The following is a 20,219-nucleotide window of genomic DNA, read 5'->3' as shown; positions in this document are numbered from 1 at the left end:
AAAAGGAGGGAAAAGGTCAAACCAAAGTAAAAAACATCTCCCCAAATCTCTTGCCCCAGTGAAGTGAGTGGGGCAAAGTTCCCAACACTGCACCCTGTCCACCTGGCCTTTATTTATCCCTTTTGTAACATCACCTCCATAGGACATTTGTTCCATCTATTCTATCTATTCTCATCAAATCCAATCTTCTGGAATCAGCATTTAATGAGCACAGAAGATTATCCTGGAGTCAACTGAAAGATGTATATCAACCAAAAGCTCTAAGAACCGCGAATGGAGACCTCAAATTCTTATTCTCAATTCAGCATCTGATGATCATTTGGCACGAGCTGAGCTGGATAAAGGTCTAATCAGGATCTGTGAGCTGAGGCAGATGTAGTTAAATCATAACCCAATATATGCAGCCTATGATTTAGTTTCAAACTCAAAAGGCAGGTGTGGCTAGCCACACCTAAACATATTTCAGAACTAGAGAAAAAAAACATCAAACGATACCAGGCAAATTAGCCTGACAAACAAAAATTCTGGTTAAAAAGAAACAAAAAACAAAAAAAATGGAACAGATCATATCTATCTGATAATTAGCAAAAATGGGCATTTTCCCACCCTTAATCTAGTTTAAATACAGGCAGATATCTTTCTAAGACTCTTTTATATCCATTTTTCCTAATTCTTAGAGCTTAATGAGAAATCATTTATTCTATAAAGAAACACAGCATATATGGCCAGTCTAAAATATGCTTATAACTAGAAAATTACATCACTTAAAAAAAAATCTTGCACTGTTACATCGTTACTCTGGTAATTCATCTGGTGCAGGGGTCTGCCCGCCCCAGAAGGCGTGGCAGGACTGCCCACGCTGAGTACTAACTGCACAAAGAGAAGCATAACAGCAAAGTCTCCGTAAAACTCCTTCTATTTATTTCACTGTGTGTGAGCATTCAGTTAATGCTCCAAATTAAAAACGGTGCAATAAAAGCAACTTTTAATATAAACAGACAAGAAGCTGCGATGCCAGTGGCCACGTGGCGCTGCAAATAGGGGAAACAAAGCATCTGCGAGAGTGAAGCATGGGCTGCGGGGAGAGGAAAAGGGAGGCACAGGAGGCAGATTTCAGACGGACAGTGACACAAAACTGTTGTACTGCTGGATGTTTCGTTTGAGGATATCTGAGCATGGGCCAAGGACACGTTCAAATCTAGGTCGGTCCAGCTTAACGCACTTCAAAGGGCCACGAGCCACCACCGTGGCAGCACGAGGACGATTCATCAGCAGTGCTATTTCACCTGGAGGGGGAAAACAAGAAGGATAAGAGGCGGCTAACTTCTATGGGGAACATTTCCTTCGAGGCGCACTTCTGAGAAAGTGAGAAAACAAGTATGTGTTTCTCCCAATGACTGAGTACAGGCCACACCACGTCTGCACTTTAACAAAACTGATGGGTATGAGACAATCGATAACTTAATTAGTACCCGAGTTAAGGTCAAAATCTCATACCACTTCTCTGAGAGGCAAAAAAGACCACAATTAAAAAATTACATTCAGGAGAAGAAAAGACAAATTATGAAAGATGGTATCACACTGAAAGGTGACTTAAAGAAACTATGTATGTACTGTGAGGAAATCTACGTACCAAAATAATCAGAAGGCCCCAATCTTCCCACTTCAACAAACTCTTCGTTTTCTGACCTACGTTGCAGCACAGCAGCTGAGCCCTATAATAAAATCACCAAAAAGCAAAACAAATACTTTGAAATCCAGGGTGTCATTTTAAATATCCTAAGCAATTTTAACGGCTTTGCCAAAAACAAAAAAGGATTCTGTGGTTATTTCAAATTCTGTGTTCATCTAAAAGCTGACTTAAGAGTCACTGCATGAGCTTTGATTCCTATTTACCCAGCAGCCCCTGCGAGGGGCCATCTCATCAGGCAAAGGTACTTGAAGAGTTCAGACTCAGGTTAGTGACTGCAGCTGGGAGCACAGATCCCAAGCCTGATACCTGACACCTGTTTTTAAACGTAAATTTTGCAGGAACACCAAGCCCAATTCATTTACATAGTGTCTACAGCTGCTTTTGCACTATGACAACAAAGGTGAGTCTTCACAACAGAAACCTCAGGCTCACAAAGCCTAAAATACTTCCCATTGGGCTCTTTACAGACAGTCCCTCAACCTCAGGTTAAATAAAACACATTACCATCTACTGAGCCACATTCATAGAAAATTGTTTTGGATCTAACTGGGCCGTCAAAAGCATCTGCTATATATTTCCATGGATTGTGAAAATATGAAACATAGTAACTTTTAGAATTTGAATACTGGCCTTTGATCCTTGGGTGCCAAATAGCCCAAACATGATTTTAAGAAAGATGGTGCAGAATTATCAGTTTGCTATGCTAAATGGTTTGCTTAGTTTGCATGAGGATTAATTTTGAGTGGGTCAGAATCTGGCTATTACTTTATGAAAACCCAACCCTTCCACAATTCTGATTCCAACTCATTTAAAATGTGGTGATCTGAAGGGAAACCAAACAACAGCATTTCAAAGTGAAACGCAATTTTTAAATAAAACTGTCAGACATTTTTTAAATCTAAGGTGTGAATCAGAGGTAACCCCTTTTTTCTCTCATAGAGCGTACAACTTCTTAACGTATCAAGTGCAGAGTTCCTTACCTCTAAAATAATGAAGAACTCGTCCCCTGGCTCTCCTTGCACCACAATCTTCTGCCCATCTTCAAACTGGACCGGTTCCAAGGCATCAGCTACCGTCAGACGTTCCCACTTGTCCAGAGACTCTGAAAAGCAAGAATCAAAAGAATTCCTCTGCATTATTTGGTATTGCTAAAAATTTCCAAGCAAAAAGTAGAAAGAGACTCAACCAAATAGCCATGCCTATTCAATACTCTAGTCGTGTCTCAGATTAAACATGGCACCTGTCTTCAATTACCTCTAGTCTCAGCAAGATCCCCCTATTACTTACAGATAACCCTTAGATCTTTACTTCAGCATCCCCAGTGACCAAGTTAATTTATACTAACTGCACCCAATGGTAAAGAGATTTAAAAATGTAATCATTAAGTATTCCTAAAGACTGACATCAATGCAAATCGAACCTGTAATTACAGGAGCCAAAAGTAATAGTGTCATCACCCATATTATTCCAGAGGTTCACAGAAATTATCTATTTAAATCCTCAGTTGAATTAATTTATGAAACCAACAAGAATTAGAAAATAACTTTAGTTCCCAAAGGCCAAACTAGCACCCAAGACACTAAGAAAATGTAACCATTTCAAAGGAAGGACAAAAAAGGGGGGGTAGGGAATCAATTCACTGTAACAAAACAATGGCAGAAGGCATTTTACCTTATAAAAATCACCATCTCTCATCTCAATGAAGAACAGGTTGTAAAAATACATTTACCTCCAAAATCTCAACAAAACTTCTAGCAGTTTTTCAGAGAAAGCCAATAAATGACACCTAGTCTTTCTACAGAGGAAATGCATTCTTGGAAATACTCACTTTCCTCAGCCAATAAACTCACTGATGGAGCAACAGAGACAGAAGCCCCAGGAGGAATGAATACCTGTGGAAGTCCACTGTCCTAAGGGGAACACTTTTAGCCTTTTTGTCTCTCCAGGAGAAATGAGGAGCATGTAATTCCAGAAGGCTTTTCCCTGGTCCAATCATTTCTAATTAAGAGGTTAGTGACATAGTAGCAAATTAAACACACTTCAAAATTACTTCTTAGTCCAACTTCAACTCTGTACTCCATGTGTTTGCATTACTATTAGCAAAAACAGAACTGATAACTAGAAATACAACAGGTTCTGCTTAAATATCGCTAACACTTCAACTTAATAATTCTCCATGCAATCTTCCAAAACTCACCTAAAATGGAAACTTTACTAAGAAACTCCTCATACATCTTCCGCTTTCTCAGAGTGCTTCCCTATAAATAAAAAAAGTAACAAACGTCATGTGAAAATATGTAACTATCATATAATGCTGTGGAATAATAAAGTTTCAAGTAAATTAAAAAAAGAGAAGTCACAGTTTGCTGCTGCTGCTGCTGCTGCTTCTTAATACACGAGTATTTTTCTTCATGTTGAAGAGGGAAAGGCCCTCTGTTTAGCTCAATGAAAAGCTCTTAATCACTTGCTCCTAAAAGGAACGTCAGATGTATGGCCAAAGATAGTTCCGAGTACTACCAATTAGTGAAAGGCCAAAAAAGCAAATGATTAAGTTCTCCAAAAAAACCACCAAGTAATATACATGTATGTCACTATAGCTAAATATATTTCCAGCCCAGGCTCCTTCCTCACAGCCCCAATCTTCCATGGGAAGTAAGGAAATAAAACTGTTACCACTTATAGCCCACACCCCCACCCCCAAAAAAGTGCCACATCCCCAAACTTAACCAAGTTGTCTTATCTGCAAAGTTTGTTAAATATATCTGGGAGGAAAAGGGAGAAACACACCTCTATAATAAACATTCCTTACACAGTAAATTGCCTTGGCAATTTATGTACTTATATACTTATAAGTATGTATATATGTGTACGTATCTCCATTCATCCCCCAAATACAGAAAATTTTCAAAGTGCATCCAACTGCATATTGTCAAATAGCCAAACAAGCAGTGTACAAATTTAGAAAACCATTCAAGATGACAAATGTCATTAGCTGGGACTTAAACACCCAAAGCTGCTCTAAAATTTGTCACCAAGTTCTCAAAAAGTCTGACTGTATCAGCAGAGAGTTCCAGTGGTTTAATTATTTTATTTATTCGTTTGGAGAGAGGGGACGTGACATTTGCATTACTGATAACCCACTTCCTGTTAGGGAAGCTGGTAACTTACGAATGGCCTTACATCATTTCATGCGCTTAGCAGCAGCATCTACAGACTATCTGTGATGCGGAAAGATTCAGTCAGTGAAGATGCATCTATCGGCAAATGGAGAGTTCCAAACATGAGCTGACCATTCCATATACACATTTGTTTCCCATGTTACTTCTAGCCCAACTTTTGTTCTAAAAGATCACTGTTTCAAATGGTACAATAAAGGATGCTAAATTGGGCTCAATGCAAAGCATTCATTTTCATTTTCATTTGGTGTTATCATTCAATTATTCACTGTAAACATTAGTTATAATCTTAGCGGGACTTCTACATCACACCCCCGAAACCTTGGTGTCTTACCATGAGGATTCTTCTATAGCTGTCTCGGTCAATGCCCCACAACTTCACATTTGTCTTGGCTTTGACAGTGGCCGCTCTAGGTGTTCCATAAATCAAAGCAAGTTCTCCAAAACTCCCTCCTTCCCCAACACTGGTCGCCCATTCATTGTTGACATAGACCTAAAGTGCAAATGACAAAGAACTGTTTTGTCTACATACACAAACACCTCAGTATTAAAACCCTGCAAACCTCCTTCAGGAGTCAGAAACCTGAACTTTGTTTTAAAATAGAATATATTATGTTTTCAGTACACAGCAGAGCAAAATAGTTGACTTCTGACAATGAGTTCAGTAAGTTCAGAGTGTCTGTGATTTCCCTGGTTTAATTACCTGGTAAGACAAAGGTACTGTGTGGGGACGATCACAGCAAGATGGTGAGCTAAGCACGGATGACAACCATACATGTAAAAGTGCTGGGCTGAACACTCCCGCGCTAATAAGCAGTTTACTTGCATGAGGCACTGACCAGTCCAGTAATCCGGGGAGCAACACTGTTATTATCCCCATTTCATCTGTTAACCAAACCTATAGAATCAAGAAACTTGTACCAAGTCTCAGAGCTGACGACTGGCTCCAGACTCCCCCTTACATCCATCTTACTCAACAGCATGCATGCAAAAGTTCTGAACTGCATGTCAAGCTAAAGAAATTACCTTTAAAAACTTTGTCATTAAAATATTTTTCACAGCGTACTGATAGAATTTGACATACAAGGGCTGTACTAGCCCTTCAGAAACTCTTAGAAGCAGTAAATATCAATACATGGACTTAAAATTGTCAACATATTTTTGCTCCTGTTAAAACTTACATCCATCTCTCCTTGATCAATCACATAGAAGTTATCCCCTTCGTCACCTAAAGGAGAGTAAGAAAATTAAAAGCATTTTACATATTAAAGAAATACAAATAGAAACTATCAAGTTAATGTAAAATAACACATATTTTATAGTGGTGCTATAAAAGTGTGTTATAAATTTACACAATCTTTCAGGGAAAAAAGTCCAGCAAGACATTTCAAGTCATAAAATTGATCAAATTTTCAGTCATCTCATAGAGTATCTCTGAAAAATAACTAAAAAGGGCTATATATGTGTACAAAAATATTAAATGCCTATGATTTATAACAACAAAAACCCAAATAATAACTAACAAAATCTCACATTGTCACAAATAAGAAAATAAATATATGGATTATCAAGACCCATGAAAATATAAGATTAAGAAGAAAGGAAAAAAACGCAGGGGATACCAAAAAGATTAGATCCATGTTAGTACCATGTTTCCCTGAAAATAAAACGTAACTGGAAAATAAGCCCTAGCGTGATTTTTCAGGATGACATTCCCTGAACATAAGCCCCAATGCATCTTTTGGAAAACTGAATATAAGACCCAGTCTTACTTTCAGGAGAAACTCGGTATAGGTGGGCAAAAAGGTAAGAATCATTAGAAGGCATAAAACCTCACAAATGGATGAGCTACATGATGAAGAATGCAAGTGTTTTGCTTATTTCCTACTTTATTGTATGAGTAGGTAACAATCAATATAAAGGGTATATGAGATATATACAGTTCTGAAATTCCACACAACATTCAATATAAAAATGTAGGAATTTCCTTTAACAGTTACTATCAACAAAATTGTATCAGATACTAGGGAAATACTAGTCCCTTAGGGAAAGTGTGCATTTTAGCTCAGTGTTAATTTAAAAAACAAATAGTATAAAATCCAGTAGTACAAAAGAAGCATAAAAGAAGTGGTATAAAAGAAAGAAAAGGGTAGACTGAAAAAGGAAAACAAACTTCAATTTTGAAAAATCCTAGTTTCATTATGTCTCCTAGAATAATACCACAGGTCATGAAGGCAGCAGCTCTTACCTTGCTGAATAACAGTTTCTCCAGCAATAAAGGAAACTGGAAACATGGCATCAAAAATATCACTGCAAGGGATAAAAGGCCTCATGTTAAATTTCATGTGCCTCTTCTGTGGATTTCAAACATTAACCTTAAAATTAAAGCTCCCAGATATTCAGCCCATATTGCCATCAAGTGAACAGTTAAGCCTTGAAACGTGCAACACTGATGAGACTAGTTTGGGACCACAGCCAAACTGGGAAACAGTGTAACAAAGAACCTGTACCTACCTTCTCTCATTATCATCAAGATGTGAAAACAGCACATTCTTTTCAATGGCCTTGGCTAAAGCAGCCATTGTCTTATAATCTTTTGGTATAACCTAGAAAAGAATAGAAGGTCAAATGACGATTCCATAAACCAAAAACATTTCATGCTTGTAACCTGCATTTCATTTAAATGTCAAGCTACATTATGGTATTTAAACAAGACTGCTTTGAGTTAAATATTTTCAACATAACACACTTGTACTACCTTTGATCCAGAAAGTACAAAACAAATATTGACTAATTAATCCCCTTTCCTACAGCCAGACTGGTATTTAAAAGCTGGTATTTGTTCCCAGATAACAACGGAAAAAACAAACCAAAAACACCTTGACCAAGGTCATTATTCTAAGGGAAAAGTAAACATTTTATGGTAATTAGTCATTTTTTAAACTGTAATCATATACTAATTAGTTTTACCAGCCAGGACAATTCTCTTCCCCCTTCAGGTTAACAGCATAACTCGAACTAACAGGCAGGTTCTAAGGAAGAGGCGATTAGGATGAATGAAGCTTCTAAGATAAAAGGTTAAATAAGCCACAACATGAATTACAGGATGTCAAAAAATTGACACCATGATTCAAGAGAAAAAGGAGTACTGCCTGCTTCTACAGCAAAACAATGACGTGGAAAAGAAAGTCCCTAAATACAATCAGTCACTGCTTTATAATCACTGTTAGTACTGTTCCCCAGTACCCAAGACCCATACAGGATGGAGTATGATCCATCCTGTTTGTGTTTTACTACTCAGAACCGTGCGTGCATTCATCAAAAGAACCTAGGCCTTCCAGTGGGTCCCGAGAGCATGGGCCCTGTGTGTACACATCAAAATTACCTTTCTAACATAGGATGCGGCGTCTTCCTCCGTGTAGACTTCAGCGCTGATGGCTCCGCGTCGCCTCCGGCCTTTCACCACGGGGTTGGGTGGAGGAGGAGAGATTTCATCCTCCCTCGAATCTCCACGAGTGCTTACTTTCTGCAGATTCTGAATCTGTTTTGCCTCTTCCTGAAAATAATTATAAGTTTATAAAATGAGATCATTCCGAATGTAAAGTTGGTATTCTCATATTCCAATGAGAGTCCATCCACCTCAATCACTTCAAATCTCTTCCTCTATTACCAATGTGAAAGTTAAGGGGAAAGGCCAATTTTAATTGGGAAAAAATGGACTAGAGCTTGACAAGAAATACTCTGAAAGGACTATACTGTTTCTCAAATGATAAGAGATGCTATACTTATTAATGAACAAAAAAGCCTTTAATTATTACAAGGACATGTAACATGCAAGTAAAAAATTAGATACTCATTATAGTAATACGTTGGTAACAATGATTTGTAATACACACAAGAGCAATGAATGGCTAAACAAAATCTTGAGGAATGAGGGTTTTTGTGCTGCTGCAGATAACATGAAACCCCCTGCCCCCAAAAGGAATGTTATCTAAGCACAGCAGTGATCCAAGGACGTCTACATTACTGGGTTATTTCATTAATTCAATAAGCATTCTCTTGACCTGCGTGTCAAGTCTACGTTAGGCAAGGAAAATATAAAAACCAGTAAGAGGATCCTGTGCCCATGGAATTCATTTCTAGCTGGAGTCTCAGAAACAAACAATGAAACAATGTGTTGGTAAACCAAGAATTTTAGTAAGATCAGATACTAAATACTTAACAATACTTCTCCCAGCAGAGCTAGAAGCATTCTTTATTATCAGCATTTACACTTGATGTTGAGCCAAAAAAAAAGTTTACCTTCTTTTAAAAACTTCTTGTTAAACCAATTTATATAAAAACTGAGATGAACTATTTAACATTCTTATTTTTCAAATCTAGGGCCTTTAAAAAGAAATTCTTCTCAGGTCTGCAGTAAAGAACGAGTTACTACGCCTGACATAAAATAATAATATAAAAACAAGAATGTGTTATCCACTACTTTCTTGACTCATTCTCCATTATTTTTCTAAACCATCTTTGAAATTCAAAATTAACTTATTAGCATTTATTTCAGAAAATTTTTTGATAAAAATGAAACTAAGGAGATGCCTTCTTTTTTCTCTCTCGCATGGTACTCAACACTGCTTTTGGCATCAAGACAAATAAAAGAACTACATACATGCAGCAAAAAAGGTCCAGAACAATTACCGTCATGGTAGTAATAGTGTTAATTTCTATTAGTAGAATCATGCTTGAATTTCATTTTATTTTATTTTGGAGGGAGGGGTTTGCTTTTTCTCATTTCTCTGGATTTTATAATTTTCAATGGGAAAAACATGTAATAAAAATAGCTTTAGAATATTTGTATATTTGATTACAGATGCATTTACTTCTTAACCAAATAATCCAGTAATTCCACGTCTAGAAATTTATTCTAAGATATGCATATAAGATATATATACAAAGTTAGTCATTGTATCATAGGTTTTAATAGAACACTGGAAACAACCAAATTGGTCATCAATGGAGTATTTAATTAATTATACTACACCCATACAATGGAATGTCAAACACATGTTGGAAAAGACTGGAAAGCTATTTTATATATGAATTTGTCTATAAATACCCATATACTACCTATGGAACGCTGGATGCATTCAAGGAACACAACCGAGTGGGACGGAGACATTTTATTGTTACACTCATTTGTACCTGCAAAATTTTGACAGTATGTGAATATGTAACAAATTTTTTAGAAAACTCATTTTCATTCTGGTAATCGCAATAACCAGTAAGGTTTTCCCAATTCCCTGTTAACACAGAACTATAAAACTCAAGTCTCCTCCAAAGTTTCAAGTTTAAGAGTATAAATTCTCTTAAAACACAAAATTCTCAGAAAACACAAATTCTATCCCCAAAATGGAGTTTCACAAAAAAGTCATTAAAAATTTCACAAATAACATCTCATTTGGAACTGTATGCTAACTGAATTTTTAAGATAATTTTGGAGTACCAAAAGCATTTTGATTTTAAGAATGTTTCATGGATTCTTGAACAGCAATCAGATATCACTTCATCTTAATGACTCAGAGCCACTGATTGATTTCTAACATGTATTATGATATATTTTTATATCCTTTTTCTTAGTCTTATCATTCTGTCAGTCTCGTCCCTCTTCACTTCTTTCATATATTAAAACAATCACCCCCCCATTCCCCCCAAAAAAATAAACCTCCCCAAGCTACCTACTGGTGAATAACATTATGTTCTAATGTGGTTTTTTTTTAACTGGGGTGACTTTGGTTAATCAAATTACATGGGTTTCAAGTGTACAATTCTATACACCTCATCAGTACATTTATTGCATTATGTGTTCACCACCCAAATCCTATCTCCTTCCATCACTATCATGTATTTGAATGTTCTAATGTTTTAAGTTCCAATTTGGTCCCCACCACTAAATATGCTTTCACAATTATCTGTTCCCTCCCAGCCCTTCCCATTCCTTCCTTCCCTGTGGGTGAAGTACACTTCCCACCGACTGACGTGGGGCTTGGCCGTGGAATGTGAGTGGAGGTACACAACACATGTGGTTTGTATGGTTTGGCGCTGCCCTCTGGAGCTTGTCCCCTCTCTGCCTCGACAACAGCATGCTCTCTATAGTGGCTGCTCCTTCTACTAAGCCCAGAACACGACACTGTGCAGTTAAGAAAACAAGATGGGCTGAGCCCAGAAGAGCTGCATACGACTAGGAACTAAGGAAGGTCTTTTGTAGTAAGCCACTGAAGTTCAAGGGCTGTGTGCTGCCGCAACAAAAGCTAACTATTACACTGCGTGACCACAGACAGCCAAGTTACTTCATTTCTTAGCTGTATCCGCTACCTCTGTAAAACGGTGACAATCACGACCTCACATGTCTGAAATAATGACCATGCATGTATGTAAAGTGCTCCACACAGTACCTGGCACGAAGGCGACACTCAGTGGTTGTAGCTATTAAAAGTCCTCTCATCTAGCAGACAGGCAAGGTTCTAATAAACATACACATAAAAGAGGACTCAAATTCCAGATGATGGCCTGAAGTAAAAGACTTCAATAGACCAACTGTGAGCGTTTCTGACGCACTGAGTAGCTGAGGATGCCAGAAATATGACCCCTGGTCAACACAAGGAAGGAAAAGACAAGAATGTGACTGTATTTTCAAACATATAAACCTACCCTAATGCACAGACTAAATACCTGTCTAAAAGCTGAAAATTTAGCTACTTAAAAGTTCCCATATCTATATTCAACCCTGGCTAAAGGAATGCATGCAAGTGAACAAAGACCCTTGTACTATACGAAAAGCTGTGACTTTTATTAAAAGAAGCCAACACGTATTAAATCTAACAATTCCATCTGCAAAGAAACTAATGATTTCTTGCTTTCCCCCTTGGGGAGTGCTTAAACAATGCAATGGCAAGCACAGGCTTTGAAACTAGCACCACACACTCAACACTCCCTATAAAAAGACACATGCTTAGAGGCAGCTGGATGGCTCAGTTGTTTAGAGCATGAGCACTGAACAACAGGGTTGCCAGTTCGATTCCCATGTGAGACAGTGAGCTGCGCCCTCCACAACTAAATTGAAGACAATGAGCTGCTGCTGAGCTTCTGGAGGGGTGGCCGGATGGCTCAGCTGGTTAGAGCACGAGCCCTCAACAACAAGGTTGTGGGTTCAATTCCCACATGGGATGGTGGGCTGCACCCCTTGCAACTAAAGATTGAAAACAGCAACTGGAATTGGAGCTGAGCTGCGCCCTCCACAACTAGATTGAAGGACGACTTGGAGCTGATGGGCCCTGGAGAAACACATATTCCCCAATAAAATAAAAAATTTAAAAAAAGACACATGCTTAATGTCTCACCAACTTCATCCCTTCATTTAATGGTTTCTATTGACATCCAAAGAAGAGAGATCACCTTACAATGACCCATTTCAGAACTAGATCTCCAGGAACATACTTTATCTCAAAACAAAAACGTCCCTAGCAGCCTGGCTCTAACGTATTTCACTATTTGGAAATTGCTTAAAAAAGAGAAAACCAGACTTCCTACTACAATTCCGAGACAGCATGGTTATATTTACAGAGCTGGTCGTTGTTATTGTTAAGATGCCTGATCACTGAGCTACCCAAATATTTTAAAATCTTAGTATAAACAGATTATTTTACTAATAAGCTATGCTGATTAAGAAACTGTCCAAACCAATGGGATATATTACAAATATTCCCACTATGCAATTAGATAATGATCATATACCTAAGGAATGCTTAATTGGTTCATAATCATTATGAACCACGTCAAAACTTCAATATGCATAAGAAAACCTGTGAATTCATTTCAGTGATTTACAGAAACAAATCAAACTACTCAAAACATTTAGCGATCCAGACTTTCTCATTCATCATTTGTTGAGGGAATAGAATTAAAGCATTGTCCTTGATGCAAAATTATCATTTTGCTTAGAAAAACGTATACCATATGTCACACTGACATACACACAATGAGGATGAACAAAAGAATAAAAACTGGAAAAACAAAGAATAAAAACTGGATTAACTTTCTTCAAAAAGAAACAAATCCTGACCAAAATTGTAAATACAATTTTAACAACCATCAACCTTGATCTCTGCTCTATAGTCAATTCATCTGAGATATTTTCTACAATAAAATAGACTTCACTCATTCAGAGTTTCTGATACATCAGTCACAAGCTAGACTAAAATGTTTCACTACCTTGGTTTCAAAAGGCTGGGGTAAGTGTCAAGTTTAGGTGCTTTGCTGAAGAAGAGAAAAGCATTAACTGCTTTCAAGTACTACAGAATTTCCCATTTCACACAAATGCTGTTACTACTACTGCTCAATTGTATCTGATCAATTGTAATCAGTTTATTTTAGCTAGTTTTATGTATCAATCAAAACAGTTACAAGTTTGGAAACCTTTTGTTGGTCAAGTAAACTTTGCACACAGGTTTATTTTCTGATAAACTGTGATTACAAAGTTAAAAATCACTACAAATGTCTTATCTGTATTCCTTTTTTCAAACTCTATTTTAGACTTATTTGGTCAGAATTCCTTTTCTTCCAAAAGCTACAAATTAGTGACATTCTACAGCATTACACGGAACAGTTGTCAGGGTCATCTCGTCATCTCCCCACACTTATTTTTACCTTCTCCAGCCTCTCAAAGTATTCCCTGAGGAATGCCATGGGTCTCTCGGGCCGGGCGGTGCACAACTGCACAATAGAATCTTTCAGCAGGGCCTGAATGTTGTGCTTCTGCACGTACAGCTCACATTCCCGGAGGCTGCGCTCCTCCTCGCTGGCGGCAGTGCTGCCAGACGCCATGGTTCTCTACAAGGAAAAAACATATGCTTATGTAAACTATTTATAAAGAGCAAATGCCAATTTGGCCTTTGACTTAACAAATTCATTAGGACTGATTCACAAGGATTTTTTTTCTTAAGTAGATGTTTTTTAAAGGGAGGTGGGGGCTAGGGACTAAGACGTACAGAACTAGCATCCTTCCAAGGAAGTGTTTCATTCAGTTGCTGCGGCAGGATCTAGACTCTGTAGGCAGCAACAATAAGAGGCCAACAACCTCAGCTCCAGGGAGGAAGTATGAGCTACTATCCCTGCAGAGGGAGGCTGCCGAGGGGTCAGGCCCTTAGGGAATTTCATTCTGTTCTCCCTCTGTAAAAGAAACCATGATGACGTGGGAAGTGTGTAAATGGTAAACAGGACAGAGAATTACACAGGCACAGGAGTAGGCCCTAAGTGAAAGCAAGTAAGCACAATGAAGAACATCTGACATTCCCTATAGGCAACTCCTATCCCAGGGGATGTCCTAATGTCACCAGCAAAACCAGTGGCGCAAGGGATCTGATTAGCCAACTACTAGCGTAATTAAAAATTTTTAAAGCACAAAAGGAACCTCAGATGAATCTTAAAAGCAACCTTTTATTCCAGACTCTTTTAGCAGATTCCAGCCCTTAATTATAACCTTTACTCATTGGGAAGAGGGAAAATCCTTAATAGAAGGAAAAAAAAGCTTACCAAGTAAATTATAAAAGATTTGGACAGGAAAATGTCAAAACATTTTTTTTCATCTGGACAGGAAAGTATTAAAATATGTTAAGTTTTAAGCTTACATGAAGATTCAATAACAAATTACATTTAATGAATTTTAAAGGGTTCGAACTACCTTGATGTGAAGTAAAACAGAGAGATAACAATGTGCAGCTAAACTTACACTGGAATAAAACCTTAGTAATTTAACAATAATCATAAACTGTTTTCCTTCTAACTCCTAATTACTAAACAATTAAGATTAAAAGTAAAAAAACGAGGTCCCCTCCACTCTGCAACTGAAAGTAATACTGATCAGACTTTTCCAAATATAATGCACACAAACCACAGAAATGAAACTGTAAATGTAAAAGAAATGCCAGAATAAAGAGTTAAAGTGCTATACTGTTACTCATGTTGTTTTGACAACTTTCATAAGGGTCAATAAAGACTGGATTAACAGATCATGAGAAAGTGTGCAGCTACCTGACAACATACATTAGAGGACACAGAAAAAGAATCGTGCTGCTACTTCAGAAATACACACTAAAAAAAAAAGTCATTCGCTTGAGAATGGATTTATACCAGCCACTTTTCCATGTCAATCATAAGAACTAAGAATCTCCTTCAGTAAAACTTTCTACATCTCAAATAATACTGAAAACTACCAAGAACAATGATAAATCATATCTTGCATGCTTCAAAACACGCGGATATATTTCAGGAATATCAATACATATATTCAACTGACCAGAGAAATCATTCAAAGGTCAGCCCCTGGTTGGTAGAAATGAGAGAACGGGGCCTAAGATGCGAAACTATTTTTTGTTTGAAACAAAGTAATGTATTAAAAAAGACCAAAAAGATGACACTGGTAGATGCCCCCAAGATAATGCAGTCACCGTGCAGAACCCCTGAATATCCGAATTTCATGGCCTTAAGATTTTTCAATCGAATATACCTAGATTGACTCTGTACTTAGTCTTAAGAGCCCAACAATTTAGCTGCTCCTCCTCCAAATTATTTAATACTTTAAATTTTTCAAAGAATTGTCTCCACTCTTAAGAAATCACAGATTCTTTCTTTTGGAAATTCAGTTGTGATAAAATTGTTTCAAATGGCTTACATGCCAGGAAATATTTAAAAACACTGAGAAACTCTTGCTGATTCAGACTGCACCCAGGAAGCCCAGCCAGGAACCCCTCCTTGGGGTCATCGGGAGGAAGTGTTCGCTTTCTTTCCTCTGCAAAGACCAATCCTTTGGGACTCTCTCAGGTAGTTAAGTCGCTGGACATCACACGTGCACTGAGCTGGCGGGGTTAATAGTTACCGTCTATTTTCGAGAGGAAGGACGGGAGAGTGCCCTCCACTTACGCCCGAGTGACGGCCACAAAACGAAGAAGGGAGGCAGATCCCTCATCCCACTCTAGTCGGAAGGCCACAGTGGTGGCGAGCAGGCCTCAGGGAAAAAAATCGGGAAAGGCAGGGCGGTGAAAACGGACAAAAGGAAATACAGGAGTCAGGCTAAAAGCCTTGGGGGTGGGGGGAGCCCCGGGAAGGAGGAAACGCGATGGCTGGAGATGGCGAGGAGACGGGAGAGAGGAAAACAAGAACCGCTGGGTCTCAAGACCAGCCACAAACGCCGACAGCAACCACGGCCGATTCCGGTAAAATCGAGCTGCTGTCCTTCAGAAAACGAGAGCGAGCGAGAAGGCCGCGGCGCGCGGGGACGGAGGCGGCGGGGGCGTGTTGGCCGCGGAGGCCGGTGAAGGCCGCCGAGGGCCGGGGGCCTGAGCAACGCGAAGTGGGGGGGAGCGCGTGGGAGTGGGGGGCGGGGCGGCCGGGGAACCCCGCACTGGCGCGGACGTCCCCGCGGCCTGGGGGCCTTGGAGGTGCAGGATTGGGGTCGGGGGCGCGGCCCCAGGCGTGAGCCGTGCGGAGAGGCGCCGGCTGGGGCCGGGGAGGGGTAGGGGGTGCGGCCGTCCCCCTGCAGGTCGCTCCCCGTGACGCCATCTTGGATCGGTCCAGCTCCCCCAAACGGGCGGCGAGGCGGCGAAGCTCGCCGCGCCGGGGCCCCTCGTCGACCCCACTTACCTGGGGACGGGCGGCGAAGGGCGCGGGACTGCGAGTGCGAGTCTGCGGCTTGCTGAGCTCCCTCAGCACTTCCCTCCCAGCCCTGCTCCACTCTGCGATAGCGGCTCCGCGGCGGCTCCACCGGAAACAACCCGGCCGCAGCCAATCAGCGCTCGGCTGCTGACGTCAATGTGCCTCGCTCTGGCCAGAGCCGTTGCCTAAGCAACCTTAAAGGCGCAGCGGCCCCAGGTTCTCCCTGGCCCCTCCTTGAAGGACCCCCAGTCCCTTCACTCTCGAATCTTTCTCCTTCAGCTCTACTCTCATCTTACCTCCGTCCTTATCCGCAGGCCCTTCCTCGCTCCTGCCTCTTCTCCTTTCTTCGCTCTCTTTAGCTCAGCACTTGCCTTCTGTTTACCTGTCCCTTCTTACCTGTTCCTCTCTGGATGCCTTCGATCCACTTTATTCTTCCTTCGACTCTTCGCTCCCTCTGTGCGCAGCTTTCGAGAGCTGCCTTCTTTCCTCCTCCCCTTTCCTCCCCTCTTCTCTCCTCCCCACTCTCAGTCAGCCTCCCTCGCCGCCTCTGCCTTTTCTCTCCCCTTCAACCCCCGCCCCCCACCCCAGCTGGCCCACGTGGGGCGTCTCAGATGACAGGTGGGCGACTCCGCCCCGTGGCCCCTGCAGGGGGAGGACTTGAGGCCCGGACCGGGATTCCTGCCGTTTCCAGGCACCCGGGAGGCGGCGGCCCGGGCGGATCTGCGGCAGCTGCGCCGGGGGCCGAGCGCAGGCGGATGCCCGGGATGCGCACGCCGGGCCGCGCATCCTGTGCCCCGCCAGAGTTGCGCGGACCTCCGGGCTAGGGCCCGCCATCCGGTCCAGGAAATCTGAGCCCTGCCAAGTGTCTGCTTGGCCTTTCGAGCTACTCTCCTCTCCGGGGGTGCTGTCGTCCGTCCGTGGAGGCCACACCGTCCCCATGGGCACAAGACACTGGAAAGGACTTTGTCAGGGTCCAAAAGAGGCCTGAGTCCTTCTGGAACCTGAAATGCCCCCCATCATCACGCCTGACCCCACACGATGAGAAGCATAAATCTTGCAGATTAGCACAAACACCCCGTGACCATACAAGAAATCCCAACTGCCCGCAAAAACTGCACTAATCGAGGATGATTGGTGAGGGAGCGACTTGACTCCTTCAGCCATTTTTTTCCATCAGAGTATCTTCCTGTGGAGGAAGAAAGGGGGAGGAGGGGACAATTTTAGACATATATGTCGCTAAATGAATACAGAAGGCCCTTGGACGACAGGTCTCGTTGTGTCTGACTGGTACCTGTTGTACTCACGTGGTACAACAGGGTTGTATGTGTAAACAATAGATTTAAAACTTAATGCAAAAAATACATTAAAATATCTCAATAATTTTTATAGATTCCATGTTGAAATGGTAATATTTTGGATATATTAGGTTAAATATTGATAAGATTAATTTCACCTTTTAAATTTTTTTTAAATATATAATAGCTATTAGAAAAATTTGAATTATATATATGGCTGTTATATTTCTGTTGCATAGTACTGCCCTAAGAGGCCAACTGCTCCCCCTAAATCCATCGGGCTATAATAAGTGTCTTGCTCATCAGAACATTTTATTTAGTTATGGTTATCCCATTTTCTGATAGAGGAAGGGTAGGAACTGTCAGAAAAACCATTATGCCGGGTGTGGGTGGAAATGTAGGAGGGATATTTCTCCTCTCACGACCCCTCACCCCCATATGTTGACCATTGGTCTTTTGCCAGGGATGGATGGAATGAGGGATTAAAGACAGAGCCTCAGTCATATAGGATTTCACCCTCGTCAGTACAAAGAAGAGCTAATAAACTGAACCCTAAGCTGGCAAGCAGGAGAGGGAATTCGATAGCATTGAGCAGGCCCGGTCCTGTACTGAGAAGAAAACAGTGCAGTCAAATAAATCTGAGTTTGGTGTCAGGCTCTGCCATCTCCGGTAATTGACTTAATCTCCATGAGCCTCAGTTTCCTCAATCATAAAAGAATGAGCAGGACTGTGTTAAAATTAACTAGTAAAGATAACACCAAACATGTACGTAGCACTTACTATGCCTGGCACTGTTCTAAGTGCTTTACACAACACTTAATTTAAACCTCATAATAACTCTGTGGCATAGGAATTATTATCACTGTTCTTGTTACAGAAGAGAAAGGAGGCATGGAGCACTTATGTGACATGCCCAAGGCCACAAAGGCAGTGGTCTTAATTGCTCTCCTTTGCAGTATTTATGTAAATACAATGCCCAGCACAGTGTGGAATACAGTAAATGTTAGTTTGCCTCCCACTTCTCCTCCCCCTTTCTAAAGAACTACCCAAACTACAAGGTTAAAAATGAGTTGTACTGTGTCCCACCATTAGTGTTACCTTTCTAAGACACTTAGAATATGGAAACAAGCAAGCTGCTGACATTGAACTGAGTGCTTTGAGTGACAGCTGTTTCCTAGCTAAGGCCTGGGTGTATGTGTTCCCGCCCCCCCCCCCCGCCCCCCCATTCAGTAGCATTCAGGCGCCAGTCCAGCAACGGGCCATTTCCTGTGTCAGTTGTGCTCAAGCTTGTTCTAGCTGCCAAACTCTCATATGCTGGGGCTTTAAAAGACAAAATGGGAATTGGGCAGTAGATAGTTGAGCCTGGGGAGAGTTCACAGCCTGGACAGCTGTTCCGAAAAACAGTCCCAGTGGTTTCCAAATGGTGTGAATGCTCTTTCAGTGCCCCTGTGCCATTGCAAGAATAACACCTTGTAAATTACATTTCAGAAATGACAATGGTTCCACTAGTTTCCATGGTTTCCTCTTCTCCAGAGGCCGTCTGCCCTTGATTCGAAGGGCTGTGGGCCTTTCCTTTGGCCCATGTCATTGGAAAATTCAACAAAGTAAGTTTCTAAGAGTAGTGGGGTTGTAAGTAAAATTTTCTCTTTATAACAGAATTCCTAATTGCCATTACAATGTTTGTGAAACAACAGCAAGCAACTTTAAAAACAAAATAAGCATCAGCAGTGCATTTAGTAAGCAGAAGTAGAACTAAGAACCAAAACATTAAAGGAAGGAATACTTTGGTGGCCCGTTGCTTAGTGTTTCCTGTGCTCAAAGCTTCCGTTGGCTAAGGACCGAGCCACATATTTCAGATTTCCAAGGAGAACTTTTCAGACTCCCACCACCAATTGGTGGTGTGCAGTGGAGCTGAGCATTTTTGCTTCCTGTGGAACTCAAGTTGTGGTTTCAAATTCAAACTTAACCCAATTCCAGCGAGTATTCAAATGTCAGACGTCTTCCTACTTTTTTCACAGGCAAATGCTTATCTAAACTGAGAAGGGGTGTTTATCTTGAGCATTAATTGAAATTATCAACCACGAAACCAGAAGAGTGGCAAACTTGGGTCTAATACTAAAGAGAATTTCAAGCAAAAATATCTTCATCCAAAACAGGTCTTCATCCAATATCGCATACTTAAATCCACGATGTTCAACAAGAGAGACAGAGTACTATTAGTCAGGCTCTCTAGAGACACATGACCAATAGAATGTGGAGAGAGGGAGAGCGAGATTTTAAGGCATTGGTTTATGCAATCGGGATGCTGGCAAGGCTGAAATCCGCAGGGCATGTATGTAGACTAGAATCCCAGGG

At 40.7% G+C, this 20,219-nt stretch overlaps 1 protein-coding gene across 4 annotated transcripts; it reads right to left on the bottom strand.

Moving 5' to 3' along the window:
• Nucleotides 1-898: 898 nt before the first annotated feature.
• Nucleotides 899-17,158, bottom strand: PRKAR1A (protein kinase cAMP-dependent type I regulatory subunit alpha). Of its 4 annotated transcripts, none has more exons than XM_019732850.2 (11): nucleotides 16,558-17,158; nucleotides 13,567-13,749; nucleotides 8,255-8,425; nucleotides 7,384-7,475; nucleotides 7,118-7,179; nucleotides 6,051-6,097; nucleotides 5,204-5,362; nucleotides 3,891-3,951; nucleotides 2,674-2,795; nucleotides 1,634-1,715; nucleotides 899-1,286 (listed from the first exon to the last, which is right to left on the bottom strand). In XM_019732850.2, exons 2-11 carry the CDS (start codon nucleotides 13,741-13,743, stop codon nucleotides 1,114-1,116), a joined length of 1,146 nt encoding a protein of 381 aa, XP_019588409.1. In that variant the 5' UTR covers nucleotides 13,744-13,749; nucleotides 16,558-17,158; the 3' UTR covers nucleotides 899-1,113. The 4 variants fall into 4 exon arrangements, with proteins under 4 accessions (XP_019588409.1, XP_019588412.1, XP_019588410.1 ...); XM_019732853.2 differs by having other exon boundaries at nucleotides 16,866-17,145; XM_019732851.2 differs by having other exon boundaries at nucleotides 16,966-17,135.
• Nucleotides 17,159-20,219: the final 3,061 nt, after the last annotated feature.

This window comes from Rhinolophus sinicus, chromosome 12, assembly GCF_057876585.1.
Source record: "Rhinolophus sinicus isolate RSI-liver-muscle chromosome 12, RSI-T2T, whole genome shotgun sequence".
In the NCBI taxonomy this organism is placed as follows: Eukaryota; Metazoa; Chordata; class Mammalia; order Chiroptera; family Rhinolophidae; genus Rhinolophus; species Rhinolophus sinicus.
This window is presented reverse-complemented; position numbering and strand designations above follow the sequence as displayed.

Bases quoted from the DNA above. Each gene is read 5' to 3' on its own strand.
- PRKAR1A (XM_019732850.2), bottom strand. From the start codon at position 13,743: ATGGCGTCTGGCAGCACTGCCGCCAGCGAGGAGGAGCGCAGCCTCCGG. The intron at 3,952-5,203 runs GTAAGACACCAA...TTTTATTTATAG, and splicing joins GCTATAGAAGAATCCTCATG to GGAAGCACTCTGAGAAAGCG. The intron at 1,287-1,633 runs GTACGTAGATTT...TTCCCCCTCCAG, and splicing joins GGGGCCTTCTGATTATTTTG to GTGAAATAGCACTGCTGATG.